We start from the raw sequence: 15626 nt of genomic DNA, 5'->3' as shown, positions 1-15626 counted from the left end.
TAAGCCCTTCGTCTAAAATTGTTTGACTTTATATAAATAAACACTTAAACTGTCACTAATGCAATACTATAGTAGTGATGAAATGTTGTGTTGGTCCATCACGCAGATCTAAACAGGATGTATAAAAGTGCAGGACGTTCTGTAAAGGGTAACTAACAATCGATGTATATTTTGGTGGTTCGTTTCCATTCATATTTTGCTGAACATGATTCATTACAAATTTTTGTGTTAACAGTGTCAAGAACATGCTTGTAACTGAGCTGCTGTCTTTGTACGGGGGCGAAGGACTCCCTCAAGCCATTCAAATGGCTTTTCCCTTCGCCTCCGATCACATGTATTGTGATGAATCACTAAAATCAAATCAATCATTCCAAGTTAGTGAAGCTGAAGCGCTGAAGACGCTGCAGACCCACGCTAAAAACAGTGATTGTACGTTACAAAGCATTGCAAATCAGGTTTATTCAGCAAGCAGTCGTTAGTTGTTGAGGTTTTCAATGCTTTCAAATTGTTAGTTTTTAACACAGTAACTCGGCTGGCAATCGAAAAGTCGAAAAATGTATTGTAGGCACATTAATAATTTGTTGCTCAAGCTCACTCAGAATAACTGGGACTACCTACAACATATCAACAACAAAGATCAAATCTCCTCAATTCTTTCCTTTTTTGACAACTCCATCAGTTATCACGCCCATTCTTCACCCCAGTTCCCCCACTAGTAAATGCTCGTAAAAACACGCATTTAAAGGAGGCCTAGCGTTTAGCAACGAACTGCCTTTCAGCGGGAACCACATGTTTCGCACGGTAGCTTCAGATCTCTTGCGAATACTGGCATCCGCTCTTATCCCAAGCCCTGGCTTTGCTGCCAACATGAACGAGTGGTAGGTCATCGGAAGCATACGATCATCATTAAAAAGCTTATAACATGCATCGACGAACGAGAGACATGTGCACTCCTATTACACTAAACAACGATTTATTTTGTTTATTAAATGTAAAGGGAGGCTAAAAACTGTGATGTTTAGACTCGCTTTCCGAGTGAAGAGCTCAGCCTCTGAAATGACAACATACACCACGTACTGAAACACGAGCCGCAGCGCAACGTTACCGCAAAAACTATCTTGCCTGCAGCAGTGCAGCCTGCCACTCACTACAAACACTTGCCCTCATCAACTTCCGGCTGTATTCTCACGTTGCGTCCCTTCAGACAGGTCTCGTCCATTTGAGGTTATTGAGAGCAAAATCTATTTTGTCTTCGAAAAAACACTGCGATTCGACGCCACAGTCTAGAAACGTGAGCACAGCGTTGACGAAAGTACTATATCAGTACTTCGAAGACGTTTTAAAACAGAACGCCACCGGGAGTACTAATACTTACCGCGCGCTCTGACGTTTTGATCACGTGTTGGCCCGACACACTCGGCTTCAATCGCGTGACGTCATGCTCACTCCTTTGAATTTTCTTCCTCCATGTTCCTGACATGGGTGCTATTCTGGACATTTTCGAATTCAGCCATGTTGTCAAATTCCGCTACATTGCTGATTTGATTGGTTACGCGAGGTCGTTCGCATTGTGGCGCTGCAATGGCGTTACGACACAGGAATCCACGATGACGTAACGTGACAAAAAATAGTTATTTTTTTCCGAAGTAACGCTTCGCCGTACTCTGTCACGTAGAAATAAAGGTTTGGGTTGGACAACGAAACCGATATATGGTACGAAGCTGTGCCTACAGTCAACTTGCGGTTTATCGAAACTACTGGGCCCGTATTCTCAAACGATCGCAAAAGGCGATAGTATCGCGTTTGGTGACGTAGAATTTGATGCGTTCAATAAGTAAAAAAAAGACTTGCCTGTGACGTCATTGTTGCAACTGGCCGTTGGTACAACGAATGTCTCACAACACGGGAGTGAGCGCACTGTACCGCACTGTACGAGCGCAGAGCAACCCGAGTACGGCGTTTTCGAGCGTGTGCTGCTATTTCTACGCAGTGGCCAGGCTTGGCTGTGGCTACTTGAAGTGTAAGACGTGTTGAAAGTGCTTTCAACGTTTTTTTGTTCGATTATTTAATGCACAGTATAATATTTAAAGAATGCAACTTTGCGTGAAACGTATTTTCGTTGAGAGTTTAACACGGCGTGCTCGGAGAGTTCAGCTGTAGCGTGCAGCCGCAGCGACATCGTCTCAAGATCTCAACATGTTGCCGGCTCGCGATAAGCCACGCGAGCAACGCACGGTTCATGCTCCTGGGACGTTCAAACCACGAACAAAGACGCGCTGGCAAAGAACGAGTGCTGATAACACCCCAAGGTAATGCTCGATGAAAGCTTCAGCGTAAAAATGCTGCGTATATCCACCGAAGATTGAATACTAGAAGCTACCGCCTACGTCACTGAAATGCTAGACTTCACCACGAACCGACGGTTAACGGTGCCTTCGCTTATTGCAAATATGTCGAGAGCACCGTCGAGCACCATGACGCAAAATTGACGTCGGCGGAACTACCAGATGGCGCCCTAACTTTTCCGGTTTGCTCAATAGCCAATCAGCGCGCACCAAAGGCGATACTTTTGCGATTGTCGCCTTTTGGGAATACGGGCCCTGCTCGCTTGACGAAGAGCCGCAACGTCTGCAACACGATTGGACATTGCACTGATGGCGCCTATTGCGTCACAGGACCTCACTCTTTGTAGCGTCAACATGACGTTGCGTGACGCTGCATCCTGCGAAATTTGTGAGAACGATGGGATGCGAAAAAAACGTCGCCATATTGTTGTAAACTGAGTTGATCGTTCGATGTGCCGCCTCCCATGCGTACGATTAGATGTCATTTTGTAAATTACTTTGGTAGCATGTTTCGGTTAATAATATCACAGAGTAGTGTTATATTCTAGAGACCCCAGTAGTGTGTGTAAAGTTTGCTTGTAAAAGTGAAAGCATGTCACTGAATTTGACTTGTTCGAAGTTGTGGCAGTTGTGACTCTCGCCGCAAGAAAACACTGGAAGAAAAAAAATGGCGCTGCCGTTCATCGTGCAGTGGTTGCAGCTGCAGACAGAAAGAGAATTCCGCGAGCACCGCGATGCTTTCTCGATGCCCGAGGAGATGTTCCGCCTGCGGTACCGCTTGATGAAGGACATGGCGCGATGGCTGTGCGAAGAGCTTCGCCAGGACCCGGAGAGGCGGCGTACTGGGACGCGAACCGCCACGACCGTCGAGCAGCAAGTGCTTTGCGCCCATCGTTTCTTCGCTACGGGCAGCTACCAGAGCGCGATCGCAAGCGACGAGGATTTGGCGACGAGCCAGTCAAGTGTGAGTCGCTCGATTCACGCTGTCGTCGAAGCGATTGTCGAGCGCCTCGGCGATGAGTGGATCGCCTTCCCTGCCAGAGCCCAGGAACTGGCCGCGGCGAAAGAAGGCTTTGTCAACGTGGACGCAAGGTTCGCAGGCTGTATCGGGGCGGTTGACGGCACGTTCATTTGTATTCGGGCGCCGTACGACAGGGACGACAACAACAGAGCCGCGTACTTTTGCCGCAAGGGCTACTACGCTCTCAACGCCATGGTGGTGAGGTTAATTTCAATCTTATTCATTCCTGCGCATGCTGGTAATCGATTGCAGAAAGGAGGAATGTGAAAGACTAATTTTGGCCATTTCTCCATTTTCAAAGGCATCTTGCGCGGCTCGAACTGCAGCGATTGAAAAGAACGCAGCAGTCGCGGTAAACGAAGTTTCCGCCGCTATTTAGTTTCGTCAAGGGTGATGACACGATTAAAGGGAGGTGCATCGAGCTTAATATCTGATCGTTGTAACTCTCTTGTATTGAAGAAAAAAATGCAGGAATGAAAATCACATGTAGTGATTGCGCCACAATTTTATAGACATTAATATGCAGAGATGCGGCGACAGCCATAATAAAACGTAAGGCGATCAAAGCTGCGCTTGGCAATCACCATGAATGAGATAAATACGGGTGTTGAATCACAGAGTTACAGCTGTACTGCATGTAGCTGGCTGTATTGCTGTTGCTGGCTTCCTTCCAATCCATACAAAACTCTGCAGGTGTGTGTCGCAACCTTTCGCATCACTGCGCTGGAGCCCACATACCCAGGCTCGGTGCACGACGCTTTTGTGTGGAGGGTATCCACCTTGAGCCGGGAGTTCAGCGCTGGCAGCCGTGACGAGGGTGGCGCATTCCTGCTTGGTATGCAAGATGAGTACTGCTTGTGGGGTGTGTCAGTGTAGCAAATACAACAGTCATGGTTACTTGATTAATTTTGTTGCTGCCTCATGTATTGTAGCTGAGAAATGTGTTACGAAGAGGCACTGGTTAAAGAAAACGAAACAAAAATTTATTGTGACAAGATATAATCGCGAAAAGCAGAGTGAAACCTAGAGTGATGTTGTCGGATATGGCTGCGCAGAAGCTTGTGCTGTCCTCGTCCTCATTAACAGTTCTGGGAACGTACGTTGATCCTTGAGAAGTTCAGGGAATGACAAAAATGGTTACGGTTTGTACCAAAGCATCGAAAGCTTGATCTCTTCAAAGCGAGTTGAAGTAACTGTTCATGTAACTAAAAATGTACTAAAGTTTGTGTCCGTACATATAGGAAAGAACAGATTTCAACATGCCTAAGTGCTGACCAAGGTGGTGCATGGCAATTTAAAATTTCAATCACAGAAATTATACTAAGAAGAACCAGCAATGCTAGCTATTTGGCTAGCATCGTCGTCATCAGCGCATTTTGTGCCCACTACGTGACGATGGCTTTCCGAAATAATGTCATATCTCCACAATCTGTTTTCCACTTTATGCTTGCATATTTCTTGATCTCTTTCCCGGTGTAATGCTCTGTTATCCTCGGCTACATTTCTAATATCTCGGTACCCATTTCGCCGCTCTCACAGATGAGCGGTTATCTGCCCAATGCATTAATAACTCACCCAAGTCCACCTTTTCTTCCCACTCACTCAACATCACCAACCACTCTTTGTTGTCTGATTCATTCTGCTGTCTTCCTTTGTCATAATGTTGTCTGTCACTTTCCATTCCATCACGGGCTGCGTGGTTCCTAACTTCTCGGGTTCCTTTGTTGTTCTCCGTATGTCAGTACTAGCAGGGCACTTTGGTTGTAGATTTTTCTTAGTGGCACCAAAGTTCCCCTGAATGAGGTGCACATTTGACAATACAAGTCACACTGCTCCTGTAATGCTGAGACGCAAGGCAGCACACAATACTTTAACTCACTGCAGGAGTATAATAGCAACGTGTCTCTGTGTGGCCACGGGAAAGTCTGTTACTGCAACAGGAAGGCACAAGAAAATGCTATGGAGATGTTGTAGATCCTTTATTGTGAAATGGCTAAAAATAAATATAAATGATATGCTTCACTTTGAGGCTAGGTCAATGAAAGAGAATACATGAGATGGAGCTTACATTCATGGAAAACAGATTATATACAGAAATGAGAACTGGCATGAAAAAAAGAAATACAAATAAGCACACACAACCAGGCGCCACGTAGCAATAAAATTGTACAGCTCGATTTCAGCTGTTACTGAAGAAAACTGCTTTCATCCCAGATTAATATTTTGAAAGAGGAAACAGCGCGGTGAACACGAAGACGAAGCAAGGAACGAGCAACACACCATACGAATCGCTGACTATCAACTGAAATGAATTCTGGTGAAAAAAACGTACATAATTACATAAGTAGCAACATCTCGTCACAAACAAAACTGACAGAAACCAAGAAAAAATACATAGAAACAAAATTGGTACAAGTTAAGATCATTCAGGTGAAAAAATGTACATAAATCCATCAGTAGGAACACCTCGTCACAAACAAAATAGACAGAAACCAAGAAAAAACAAAATTGGTAATGCGATGGTCATCATCACATGATGCTGCGTGTGCATGGCGTAAGCGGTACATTCATGGCAAGTTAGCCGAGAGATATGAAATGTCTTGGTCAGGTAATGAAATCGATGGTGTTCTTACACAGTTTTCTTTTAACAGTGAAATATTATGCGCCGCGATGGTTTCCCTGGTCAACTGATTATGCTAAACCAACTAGCCGACAAGATCACCCACATTAATAGTTCTAGCGCAACAAGACCAAATAAAATCCATCGTTCAGTGTACTGCCCGTTTGTATCCCCCGCATCAGCTCCATGTAACCAAAGGCAAGCGCAACATCCTCACCGCCAAAGACACACCTTCTGCCACTCGCCCCACCCGGTCTGTGAAAAAAGTTAAAGGTTGCACTTCAGCATCTTCGTTGTCATTCGTCCTGACAAAAGAATCTAGTCACTGCCAAACCGTCCGAAAATAAACGCTTTTTTTCTTTTCGCTGGAGCCTTTTGAAAGCTGCAATTAGCTAACCTAACCAGGCAAGCAATTCTGTCAATATGTTAAGCTGCAAAAGAAAAGGGAAGCAGTTCATTTGACTCACACGGTGCCCCCGAATGAATTAATACATACAAGTAAGAAAGTAATGCTATATATTCATATTCCTATTTATAATATGCTAATTGGAACGCTTGCCTGTGCAGGTGACAGTGCATACCCGCTGCAGCCTTGGATGCTCAACCCCATCCCCGGAGCACATCAAGCGAGATCCGCTGCGGCAGGGTTGGCAATGGTGGCTACTTTTCGCCAAATTGGCGAATTTGAGAGGCCCGTGGCGACCTAAAATTATCAATGGCGACATGGCGAATTTCTGGCGATTTTCGGCTTAGGTCTCCACTGAGTTATGCATCCCAAGCTCAGTGTCTTCCCAACGAATGAGCGGCAACATTCTCTGTATTTTCCTTGGTTTTAGACCGAAGAGTAGAATGTGCACATTACGCGTCATTCGGCATGTCCGTCCTCTAACTCGTATCTTCTCAGTTCATCTACAGAGAAAATAAAACGTTTATTTGATGTTCTGTGAGAAGATCGGTGAGTGGAATCCTTAGTCCGGGATCCCATCTAGATGCAGGAGGTATAGGAACGTCCCCCAGCGACATTCTAGCAAAATGTAAGTCAGAGGACTGCCTTGCAAACTGCGAGGGGGCAGTGTTTGACTATACGTTTATGGCTTTAGGTGTTTCAAGCTTCTCTGAAGTTTCGCTTCTGAAGGGGCTATACGACGGGTTTGTCGCGTGTTCCGACCATTTGTTCCACCAAAGCTCAAACTGTTCTGAATAGCTTGGCTGTTGCAGTACCCCCAATTCAGCTCGTAAAGACTGTTTTGGAATAGCGAAGAGAGGCGGATACGCGGCTATTTGTGCAATAAAAAATTATTTATTGAGGCATTTTCTACTGTTCTCGGTGAGCGTGTGCAATGAAAACAATTGCTATATAACATTTTACATTGTCTACTTGTTCATTATTAACGCATCGGATTGACGCGTGTAGATATAAGTGACTATAAGAAAGGGTCAGTGGCGTCCGGTATCATATTAGTTCCCACCGAAAAGGTGTAAGACTCACTAATGATCGGTTTCTGCAAGAATTCTGTCGTGTTATCGTCAATAAACCTTTTAATCATTTTATTTCACATAAGGCTATATGTAAAGCTGTCTGCAAACAACGGTTTTCGCTCAAGGTTTACCACACTTTTACCTTTGAAACGAGCGGTCAGGGATGGAAGGATATCATGAGCGCTTCATTCATTCATCCTTGCGCCACCACGCACATCTTGCGGCTAGTCGGAGCAGCAGCACCATGCACTCCCATGATGAAGCGGGTGATACGACTGTCATTGAGAAACGTCAGTATAAATTATTGGTTTTCGATGGTACTGTATTCAGCGGGGCTATACGTGAGTGGAAATTGTTATTACTAGGTATGCCGCACATATCTAGAATGGCGACTTTTTTGGCGATATTTGTAAAAAATAGCGACTTTTGGCGACTTTTTGCTCGTCGTTTGGCAAGATTTACTCGAAAGTCAGTGGCAACCCTGCGCTGCGGCCCAGTTCAATCGCGCCCACTCCTCTGTCATGATGTGCGCGGTATGCTCATCTGGTGCGTTGTGTTTGTGGGTTTGTGCTGTGCCGTGCGCCGACGAAGACGACGATGAGATAAGAAAAGGCGGCATCGTGTCTTCTAAGTCAAGCCAAGCCATGGGAGAAGAGAGAAGTGGAAGAAGACGAGGGGAGCGTTCGAGAACGGAAACCGAACGAAGCAGTCGCAGGGTGAAGCGCTCGTCGGGTCCTGGTCCCGAAGCCTACCCCTGTGCCTGGTGACCGCTCGAGCCTGGCTCCCGTCTACCAGGCGCTCCAGCAGCTGGCGCCGGTCCGTTGTTCTTGGACCCGGGCGTACTCCAGACCTGGGCCTACTACTGGCTGTCCGGGACGTCTTTGCCTGCCACATCGGCTCTGCCGCACGCTCCGCTCCGACCATGCCTGTGTCACTGCTGTCGGCGTAAGACGCAACGCAACTCATCGACTGATCTGCCTCGACCGTCACACGGTGAAGTGTTCACAAAAATCCTGTGTAGTGCAGTGGGGGACTACGCTGAGGGTCAGACCTTGAGTCCTGCAAGAACGTGTGTCGTGCTCGTAGCTATAGGGCAGTTCTTCGCGGTTGCATTGTAACGCGCCAAACTTCATCATCATTTTTTGTGGCATTAAAGCCTTATTGCTCAAGATGCAAATGTCTTCGTCCGTCTCGGCAACAATTCTTTAAGTTGCCGTGATTACCCGAACCGTATCCCTCACAATTGGCGTCCGCGACAGGACGAAGCCGTTTGCACTGAGTTAAAACCTTTGTAGTGAAGATGAGTGAGCAAGAGCTTATAACGCTAGCGGAACGCATGGGGCTTCAAGGAGCTGAGCTAAAGACGTGGGTAGACGCGCGGTTAGAGCGGGCTCATGAGGAATCTGTGCAAGCGCGTGAAGAGCGTTCCGCAGAAAGGCAGGCGGCCAAGGAACGTTTGGAGATAGAAGAGAGAATGCTTCAACTGCGAATTAGACTAGCTGAGGTCGAAGGTAGCCGAGAGCCAGCAGCGCGGGACCGAGAACCTGAGAGAAGTCAAAGCCGCCCGTGCTTGATCAATCCTCACAACCTGATTCCAGTGTTTGACGAGAGGCGTGACGATCTCGATGCGTATCTCAAGAGGTTCGAACGCGTAGCTGTTGGTCAAGAGTGGCCTGAGGAGAAGTGGGCTACAGCGCTTAGTTTATGCCTCAGTGGGGAAGCGTTGAAAGTCTTCGGTCGTCTGTCGCCGGAAGACTCGATGGATTACCAGAGTACGAAAATGGCCTTGCTCCAGAGGTTTCGTTTCACAGCCGAAGGCTATCGTGAAAAGTTTCGGCAAAGCAAGCCGGAAGACGGCGAAACTGGTAAACAGTACGCCACGAGATTACAGAGCTTCTTCGATAGATGGCTGGAAATGTCGAAAACGGACAAGGACTTTGCATCCGTGCGCAACCTTATTGTAGCTGAGCAATTCCTGAATAACTGTCACGATCGCCTGGCACTTTTCCTAAGGGAGAAGAAATGCAAGACCGTAGAAGAGATGGCAGAAGCGGCTGATACCTTCTTGGAGGCCCAGCGGCAAACAAACTTGTTGGTCTTTCGTAACAAGTCCGGAAACATTACCAAGGAGCAAGATGAATGTACATATACCCAGCCTCCTCTTAGATGTTTCGTCTGTGATCGACCTGGGCACAGAGCATCTGATTGCCGCACGAAACCCCAACGAGTCTTCTGTGGGCACTGTCGAAAACCAGGCCATGATGCAAGAGCATGCCCAAACAACGGTGGGTCAAAGACGACGACATCTTGCATCGTGTCTACCGAGCAGAAGTCGGAGCTACCGGGACGCGCCAATGATTCGTCACAAGATGATTACGTTGCCAGTGCGCTCACAGAACTCACCGCAACAGCAACGCGAAACTCGCCGGTGTTACAGGGAGAAGTGTTTGGACATACTGTATCTGTCTTGAGGGATACTGGAAGCAACACCTTGGTCGTGCGCCGTTCTCTTGTTCCCGATGATGCGCTGACGGGTACTACCGCCACGATTTTATTGGCTGATGGTAGTTGCATCGAGGTACCGGAAGCAGAAGTACGGATTCTATCGCCCTATTTCAGCGGCAATGCGATAGTCAAATGCATGACGTCACCACTTTACGATGTCATCGTAGGAAATGTTGCCGGCGCCCGTGGCGCTAATGACCCTGACTCAACGTGGAAGGAGTCAGCGATCCAGAAGTCGGCGACTAATCAAACATTGAAGTCTGAAAAGAAACCCGAGGATGGATACGGGACAAATAGCACCACCATGGTTGGTGTTTCAAGCAAAGGACATCGCCGGAAGCTGACGACTGCTAAGTTTAGAAGCGTACAGGTGACACAGGAGTCATTCCGCCAAAAACAAGAGCAAGACCGGTCGCTGGATGGTTGTAGGGCGAAAGTCGACACCATCATACGCGGCAAAGGAGCCATATACCACTCATTTATGTTTGAGAAAGAAATCTTGTACCGCGTTTACCACTTGGCTCCTGGTAAATCATTTCAACAGGCGGTGGTTCCAAAGGCGTTGCGTGCCCAAGTGTTGAACTTGGCACATGAATCTCCGATATCTGGTCACCAGGGTATCAAGAAGACGAAGGACCGAGTTTTGGAGTCGTTTTATTGGCCCGGTATACAAGAGGAGGTCCGAAGATTCGTCAAATCATGCGACGTATGCCAAAGGATATGTCCCAAAGGCAAAGTCGGCAAAGCGCCTCTTGGACGAATGCCTTTGGTTGACACGCCCTTCGAACGTGTGGCCGTTGATATCATTTGACCATTGACGCCGATTTCAAAGAAGGGCTATCGATATATTCTTACCCTTGTGGATGTCGCCACTCGGTACCCGGATGCGGTGGCTTTGCCCGCAATTGATTCGGCAACAGTAGCAGATGGGCTACTGGAGATGTTTTCCCGAATAGGATTTCCGCGGGAGATCCTCTGTGACCAAGCATCCTGCTTCACGTCAGGCCTGATGGAGGAAGTGAATGCTTTGCTTGCTATTCGACATTTGAGCTCGACGCCTTACCACCCGATATGCAATGGCTTGGTCGAAAGGTTCAACGGCACCATGAAACAGGTGTTGCGCAAGTTGTGCCAAGAGAAGCCGAAGTCATGGGACCGACTTCTTGCGCCTCTGTTATTCGCCTATCGAGAAGTACCTCAGACCAGCATGGGCTTCTCACCTTTTGAACTGATATACGGCCGGCACGTCCGAGGACCCCTGGATATTCTTAAAGAACTCTGGACAGAAGACCTAGAAGAAGATATCAAGACTACCTACGGATATGTGCTTGATCTTAGAGAACGTCTTCAACACACCTTGAAGCTGGCTCAAGAGAATCATCTCTCCCAAACTCAAAACACGCAGAAGTATTATGACCGAACCTCCAAGACACGACAACTCGAAGTTGGTGACCGGGTTCTTATATTACTCCCAACCAGGGAAAACAAGCTTCTCGTGCACTGGAAAGGGCCATTTCTGGTTACAGGAAAGAGAAACGACCACGACTATTGGTTGGACCTCGGACACGCCACGAAACTGTTTCACATAAACATGCTCAAGCGTTACGACGAACGTCAACCACAAGTCGTGACTCAGGCGTCTTCAGTCGTCGTGGTCCAAGAAGGAAAATGTGAATCACCCCTGCGTACATGTAATGTGAATGAGGGCAAAGGCAGTAAGACACTCGGTATCGAACAACAACTCCAACGTGCACGACGTTCAAGACACCTTCCGCCTGGAAGATATCATAGGTTCAAGGAATGACACTGTGGTGGATATGTGTAGGTTGCAGATGCAGGCGCTAGCCATGTACAGACCTCGTATTGTTTGCAGACTTCAGTGGATAGATCTAGTGTCGCAGTTCAACCGTTTGCCTACATTTGTTTGTCATAGGTCTTGTCTCCCGCGCACTTTGGACAGTTTTTTTTTTTTGAAAAAAAAAACTTTCGAAAGGGGGGGCTTTTGTCATGATGTGCGCGGTATGCTCATCTGGTGCGTTGTGTTTGTGGGTTTGTGCTGTGCCGTGCGCCGACGAAGACGACGATGAGATAAGAAAAGGCGGCATCGTGTCTTCTAAGTCAAGCCAAGCCATGGGAGAAGAGAGAAGTGGAAGAAGACGAGGGGAGCGTTCGAGAACGGAAACCGAACGAAGCAGTCGCAGGGTGAAGCGCTCGTCGGGTCCTGGTCCCGAAGCCTACCCCTGTGCCTGGTGACCGCTCGAGCCTGGCTCCCGTCTACCAGGCGCTCCAGCAGCTGGCGCCGGTCCGTTGTTCTTGGACCCGGGCGTACTCCAGACCTGGGCCTACTACTGGCTGTCCGGGACGTCTTTGCCTGCCACATCGGCTCTGCCGCACGCTCCGCTCCGACCATGCCTGTGTCACTGCTGTCGGCGTAAGACGCAACGCAACTCATCGACTGATCTGCCTCGACCGTCACACGGTGAAGTGTTCACAAAAATCCTGTGTAGTGCAGTGGGGGACTACGCTGAGGGTCAGACCTTGAGTCCTGCAAGAACGTGTGTCGTGCTCGTAGCTATAGGGCAGTTCTTCGCGGTTGCATTGTAACGCGCCAAACTTCATCATCATTTTTTGTGGCATTAAAGCCTTATTGCTCAAGATGCAAATGTCTTCGTCCGTCTCGGCAACAATTCTTTAAGTTGCCGTGATTACCCGAACCGTATCCCTCACATCCTCACTGCGGTGTGTCGTGGAACGGTGCTTCGGAGTCCGCAAGGCCCGCTTTCGGTGCCTGCAGAGGTACAGGGCACTGTACTATGGCCCACTCTTCACGTCGAAGATCATTGCAGCTTGCGTGGTGCTCCACAACCTTTGTGTACGGCAGCAGCTGCCAGAGCCAGACGACATACCTGGCACTGAGAAACGTGAAGATCCAGACCTTTACGACGATGGTCACGACGATGTGGCAGCAGTTGGCATGTAACAGGCCGGTGCGCAAAGGCGGGATCATCTTCTGCGGTGTTTTACTGCTTCCCAGGACATCACAGATGGGTGTTGCATCCTTGTGAGATGTGCACAGAAATGAGACACAAGCAGATTTTTTTTTCCTTATCATGGCAAAGTAGCCACTTACATTGTGTTCGATCATAAGCCTATCACATACACTTATGTTCTTACAGGATTTTTATTCTGATGAAACATTCGTTTTAGTTCATTGGTAATAATAATAGCTTAGGCTTAACACTCTTAAACCATAACATTATTATGAGGGATGCTGTAGTGGAGGGCTACGGAAAAGTTTCGACCGCCGGGGTTTCTTTAACGTGCAACCAAATCTGAATACACGGGCCTCAAACATATTCGCCTCTATCAAAAATGCAGCCGCAGCAGCCGGGATGCAATCCCACCCAGAGTGTCGGAACGGAACGAAAACCGAAAAACGAAAAAAATACGATATTTTTGACCGGAACGAAAACGAAACCGAAACTTTATCGATTATTTTGTTCCGAAGCGAAACCGAAATTTTTGAATCGTTTTTCGGTTCACGAGAAAACTTCGCAATCCGGAACAACTAACCACATGCAATGTGGCAATCTCTGAATACAGTATTAGTGTGTACCTCAGGCAGGAATTCCAAACCAAATATACGTTCAAATCGTGCGAAAAGCGAAAACAGTGGCAACCAGAGATATTTATATTAACGTAAGTGGGCTTTTGCGGGCCTGTCACGCAGGCCAAAGTCAAGAGGGCGTTGTCGGCGCTGAAGTTTGTTACAGTTAAAGCTGTTATGAGACCACAAGAGCTGATTTTGGCGCCATAGTTGTCCGCCGCCGCCAGTGTCCGTGACGACTATCGCGCGATATAAGAAAAAATTAAATGAGAAACAAATTTCTAGGATCGGATGGGAGTTTAACCCGCGCCCTCTGCGTAGCAGTCGGGTCTTCCACCACAGTGCCACGCTGGTGCTTGTAACTCCTTCGGAAAAATACTCTATACAGGCGTCATGTCGGGCAGTGAGTCGTGTTAACATATGTAATATAACGTGGCACAAGAGTAAAATAACAACCAGTCATCGCACAATGCTGATAGCGCAAAGAGTGTGTAGTTTAATGCTTGCCGCCAGTGTTGCGGAGTTGTCCCACCAGAATTGGAATGACTCCGGAATCATTCCACATTTTCGCGACACCGGGAACGAAATGGGGACAACGCTTGAAGGAATGGAATGGGAATGGAATTACGTCTTTTTCCGAAAATAGAGCACGTTTTGGTCTACGTGCTGTTTTTGAAACTTCAAACATTAGTAAGTCAGAGCCTCGAAATTAACAATAAAGCAGCATTGCTAAAATGGCTTGGCTCATTACAAGCACGGTACATTTATAAGCAACGCGCCCGCTACAAACTGATGCATAAGTTCGTGTACAACCAAATTGCATCACTATCGCGGCAGGGTTCGCTGCGGCCGTCATTGTACGTGTTGTTCTTGTCGCCGTGGCTTTTGGCTTATCCGGTAGGGGTCCGTATTGGGGGGGGGTAGTCCTTTCTGCCGGCGGCTGGTTCGAGGATCCGGGTTGTCCTTAGAGTCGTCTTCTTCGCGGCTTGGGCTTCGGTCAGCGCTCCGCGGTGGCGTCCGGATCATGAAGCAGCACCTCCACCAGATGTCACGTGGTCGTGACGTCGACGAAGACAGCAGTCAGCCTTTGCAGGGTGAAACTGTTTATTTGGCCGAACTTGTGGCCGGAAAATCAGAACTAGAACTACAGCAATACACGCTGTACAATGATAGCGGCGAACAGTGCGTCGTCCGTCGATCAACTGACAAGCAGTCAAGCGCGTCGGCTTTTTACAGGCGCTATCGAACTTTCCAGCGATATCGCTGTTGGCGGCGTTATCTCTCGACAAAGCTGGAACATTCTCGTGCGGCGCGCAATCTTAACGGATTGTTCCAAAACAATCGCGAAGCTTCCTACACATCACGGCGAGGCCTGCACAGCGCGTTGCCCACAGTCTTTGTGGGTGAAGCTTCAACTCATGAAATATAAGGCTCGCGGCAATATTTATTATTTGATCAGATTATTTCCGGTAGGCGACTGTGACTAGCGCTCGCAAAGGACGGTGGTTTCATCTGATGCAACCGTGAACATATCGGTGGCCAGATTGATAAGATACGAACATATTTGGAACACGGTGTATGAATATTCAGGTGTTGACACTGTGCGCGCCTAAGCGGCCAGAAAATGTTCGGTCGTCGGTCCGTTGAGCGGTGCGCCATCTAATGGCTTGAGGCGGAGAGCGCCCGCGAGTAGCCGAATCACGGTGGTGCTGCGTCATCGCCGCCGCGCTCGCCGTGCCCTCTCGTGTTGCTCTCTCGATTTCGCCTATCGACGCCGCTTGGCGGATGCACATTATCCAGCAAAATGGCACAGAAAATGCACGTTATCAGCAGCATGAGCCTTTATATTTATAGATTGCGGTGCGCAGTATGATACAGGGCCTGGTCTGTCCAGCCCACCTTGTGATAATGCTAAAGAGCACCTAGCGCTACCCTTTTGGTGCAAGACAACGCCAGTCTAGATGCACTAGGGAGCGAAACCAGCTCGCTAGGGAGGCCGCGCATGCGCACACCGTGCGTGCATTTATCCGCCGGTGCGCTCCGCCGGCG

At 48.1% G+C, this 15626-nt stretch overlaps 1 protein-coding gene across 1 annotated transcript; it reads left to right on the top strand.

The window, feature by feature from the left end:
* Positions 1 to 3012: 3012 nt before the first annotated feature.
* LOC119385405 (putative nuclease HARBI1) lies at positions 3013 to 12405 on the top strand. Its single transcript, XM_037652849.1, has 5 exons — positions 3013 to 3564; positions 4060 to 4201; positions 6554 to 6632; positions 8261 to 8410; positions 12252 to 12405. Exons 1-5 carry the CDS (start codon positions 3013 to 3015, stop codon positions 12403 to 12405), a joined length of 1077 nt encoding a protein of 358 aa, XP_037508777.1.
* Positions 12406 to 15626: the final 3221 nt, after the last annotated feature.

Source organism: Rhipicephalus sanguineus, chromosome 3 (assembly GCF_013339695.2).
Source record: "Rhipicephalus sanguineus isolate Rsan-2018 chromosome 3, BIME_Rsan_1.4, whole genome shotgun sequence".
Classification (NCBI taxonomy): domain Eukaryota; kingdom Metazoa; phylum Arthropoda; class Arachnida; order Ixodida; family Ixodidae; genus Rhipicephalus; species Rhipicephalus sanguineus.
The sequence above is the reverse complement of the archived record's forward strand: the minus strand, read 5'-3'. Positions and strand labels throughout refer to the sequence as shown.

What these genes read in the sequence shown, in the direction of transcription:
- LOC119385405 (XM_037652849.1), top strand. Translation starts at nt 3,013, where the DNA reads ATGGCGCTGCCGTTCATCGTGCAGTGGTTGCAGCTGCAGACAGAAAGA. An exon ending in GCGAGATCCGCTGCGGCAGG is followed by an intron (nt 6,633 to 8,260) that starts GTTGGCAATGGT and finishes CCCGTCTACCAG; the next exon opens with GCGCTCCAGCAGCTGGCGCC. An exon ending in CCTGTGTCACTGCTGTCGGC is followed by an intron (nt 8,411 to 12,251) that starts GTAAGACGCAAC and finishes CCCGTCTACCAG; the next exon opens with GCGCTCCAGCAGCTGGCGCC.